The 2,535-nt window shown below is 38.6% G+C and overlaps 1 protein-coding gene across 1 annotated transcript in view; it reads left to right on the top strand.

Annotated features, from left to right (window-relative positions):
- Window positions 1-2,535, top strand: part of LOC101849370 (prolyl 4-hydroxylase subunit alpha-1) — a gene marked incomplete in the record, with an annotated part of 25,316 nt that overhangs the window by 13,957 nt on the left and 8,824 nt on the right. The window contains 3 exon segments of the mRNA XM_013081844.2: window positions 211-266; window positions 1,224-1,350; window positions 2,258-2,311. Coding sequence (XP_012937298.1) covers window positions 211-266; window positions 1,224-1,350; window positions 2,258-2,311 — 237 coding nt within the window.

The following is a 2,535-nucleotide window of genomic DNA, read 5'->3' as shown; positions in this document are numbered from 1 at the left end:
CCCCCCCCCAAAAAAAAAGGGGGGAAAAAAGAATAGAGGCTATGATATGAGGCAACACTTTTCCAAACGAGTTTGTAGAATTAGATTGAGGTTGTGTGACCATTTTAGGCAGCCTGGTTTCTTACACATTCAAGATTTGAATTTGTTTTCTTCTTAACAGAAAACCATAATTAGTATTGTATAACCTAAAGTAGGAATTCTTCTTTTCAGCTGAAGGAATTCATTCTTCCTGGAAACGATCGAGCAACTTTGTGGCAGTACAAAGGGTGAGTAATGTATTTATAATGATTGTGGAAGTTTTCAGACCCCATGGACAGAATGTAGGCTGTTATAATGTGAAAGGGTGTTAGCTCCGATCTCAACCCTGCCTGACAGAGTCGATATGGACTGTGTGAGTGTGTGAGACACCTTAAGTACACCCACCAAACTCGCGTTTTTTGAATGCAAGGTGATTTACTTTACCTTTGCACCAAAGATGCTGGTGGTTTAGTGGTCATCTTGCACAGATTTCATAAACATAACGTATAATTACCACAGCACGTAGTACGCAAGTGTCCAAATTCCAGCAAAGCTTGATTGTGAAGAGACAAATTGATCGTAAAAATGTCGATTAAAAAAAAAAAATCAAAATTCTATTGAGCAACTTGTAAATAAGTTTTAAAACGAAAAATTAAACAATACTATTCCGTCTTTGATAGGAATGTTTGCCCTGTTAGCGAGCAGTGATTCAGTTGGTTACCTCCGGTACTGTGTTTTTACACCTCTTCTCTTATAAGTTAATGAAACAACGGGACATTAACATGTTTTTATTTTTATGCTCAGCAGAATTGTAAATGGGCTGATTAATCAATGTCGTGCTCATAACTGTGCCTGAACTACAACAGGGAACTGCTGCTTTTTCTTTACTAGTCCTTACTATCGTCATTTTCCTCTACTTTTTTATTTTATGATGTTTATCACACTCTTGTGACTCGCTATTTCTGTGGTGCTCTGATAGTCAAAGCAGACTTTGTGGGTTGAAGCTAGAGAGGTGAGCAGAGAAGCCTGATTCCATGTTAGAACTTCTCTTTTGACATCAACCCCTTTGCGCTCTTATGACCTTATGCAGTTGCGAGCGCTGTAAAACTTCTAATAAAACTAAAAAGACACTGCTTTAAAACGGGATCATTAATAAAGTTATAGAACGTTTTGGAGTATATTCATGCGCCTTTTTTTCCCATCAGGACTTTCTTCCGTGATGACGAGAGCCCTGCGTTTGCAAACATTTCCCAGAAGTGTGGTGACGTCACAGGTCTAGACGTGTCGCAGCGGAAGACAATCCACGGTCACTCTATGGGCGAGCCCGTGCACGTGAGTACTGCTAGGCTATATTATTGTTGAGAGTTCAAATCCCTTGGTGTGTACTCACTATCTTTGTTTGTTTGTTTGTTTGGAGGCACATCGATACCAGTACATGTACTTAACTGGCGTTTATGGTATATAGACGCTTCGCTTTCCGTCACAGGAGACACGAGTTCGAGTCCCGAATGGAGAGAATTGTTTTTATAGAGTATCTAGATCTTTCTCTTGGGACGTTTTATCCTTCTCAGCCTGGATTAGCCCTGACAGGAAGGGTCGGAACGTCCTGCTTCCAAAATAATTTAAATTGTGTTGATGGGGGCGTAAAAATAACTACATTTTAAAAACCGATACAGTCTAGTTCAGTCATTGCCTTGAGTTACTGGTATTATTGTTGTTTCAACCATGTCTTCGGATATTATTTCTTTTTGTTATTGCATGGTATTATTACTACTAATCATTATAATATTGTTATGTCTTGAGCATATATTATCATCATCGTAATACACATGTATTATTGTTGTTTCAACCATGTCTTCGGATATTATTTCTTTTTGTTATCGCATGGTATTATAACTTCTAATCATTCTAATATTATTATTATGTCTTGAGCATATATTATCATCATCGTAATGCCCATGTATTATTGTTGTTGTTATTGTTGTTATAATAAGTAGGTTCCAGAGGAGGGAATATGGTTGACTTAGTGGATGATTGACGGGTGCTCTAGCGTGGTTTGTTCTTTCTGTCTCATCAATCATCTATCGTCTTTATCTCTCTTTTTTTATATGTTACTCTTAGCAAAGCGTCTGATCGTCGGTTCTTTTGAATTATACGAGCCTATTGTGATGTAAGTGCCATAAGCCCCTACTATTATTACTACATGTATTTCTGAACATTATCTGTGTGTTCCTGACAGGTCATTGACTTCGGAGTTGGTGGCCTCGCCTTGCCTCATGCTGACAACAAGAAGGTAGGTCTGTCTGTCTGTCTGTTTATCTGTCCGTCTGTCTGTCTTTTATCTGTCTTGTTTTCTCTCGATCTACTTGTCTGTGTACTGTGTACCTTACTGGCTATCTGTCTGCACGGCAGTTAAGCATATATGCCTTCCTTTCTATCACTCTCTGTCTCACATTATATATATCATTATTCATTGTGCAGGCTTGTGTGTGTGTGTGTGTGTGTGTGTGTGTGTGT

The sequence above is a fragment of the Aplysia californica genome, unplaced genomic scaffold, assembly GCF_000002075.1.
Source record: "Aplysia californica isolate F4 #8 unplaced genomic scaffold, AplCal3.0 scaffold00148, whole genome shotgun sequence".
Taxonomy (NCBI): Eukaryota; Metazoa; Mollusca; class Gastropoda; order Aplysiida; family Aplysiidae; genus Aplysia; species Aplysia californica.
The sequence above is the reverse complement of the archived record's forward strand: the minus strand, read 5'-3'. Positions and strand labels throughout refer to the sequence as shown.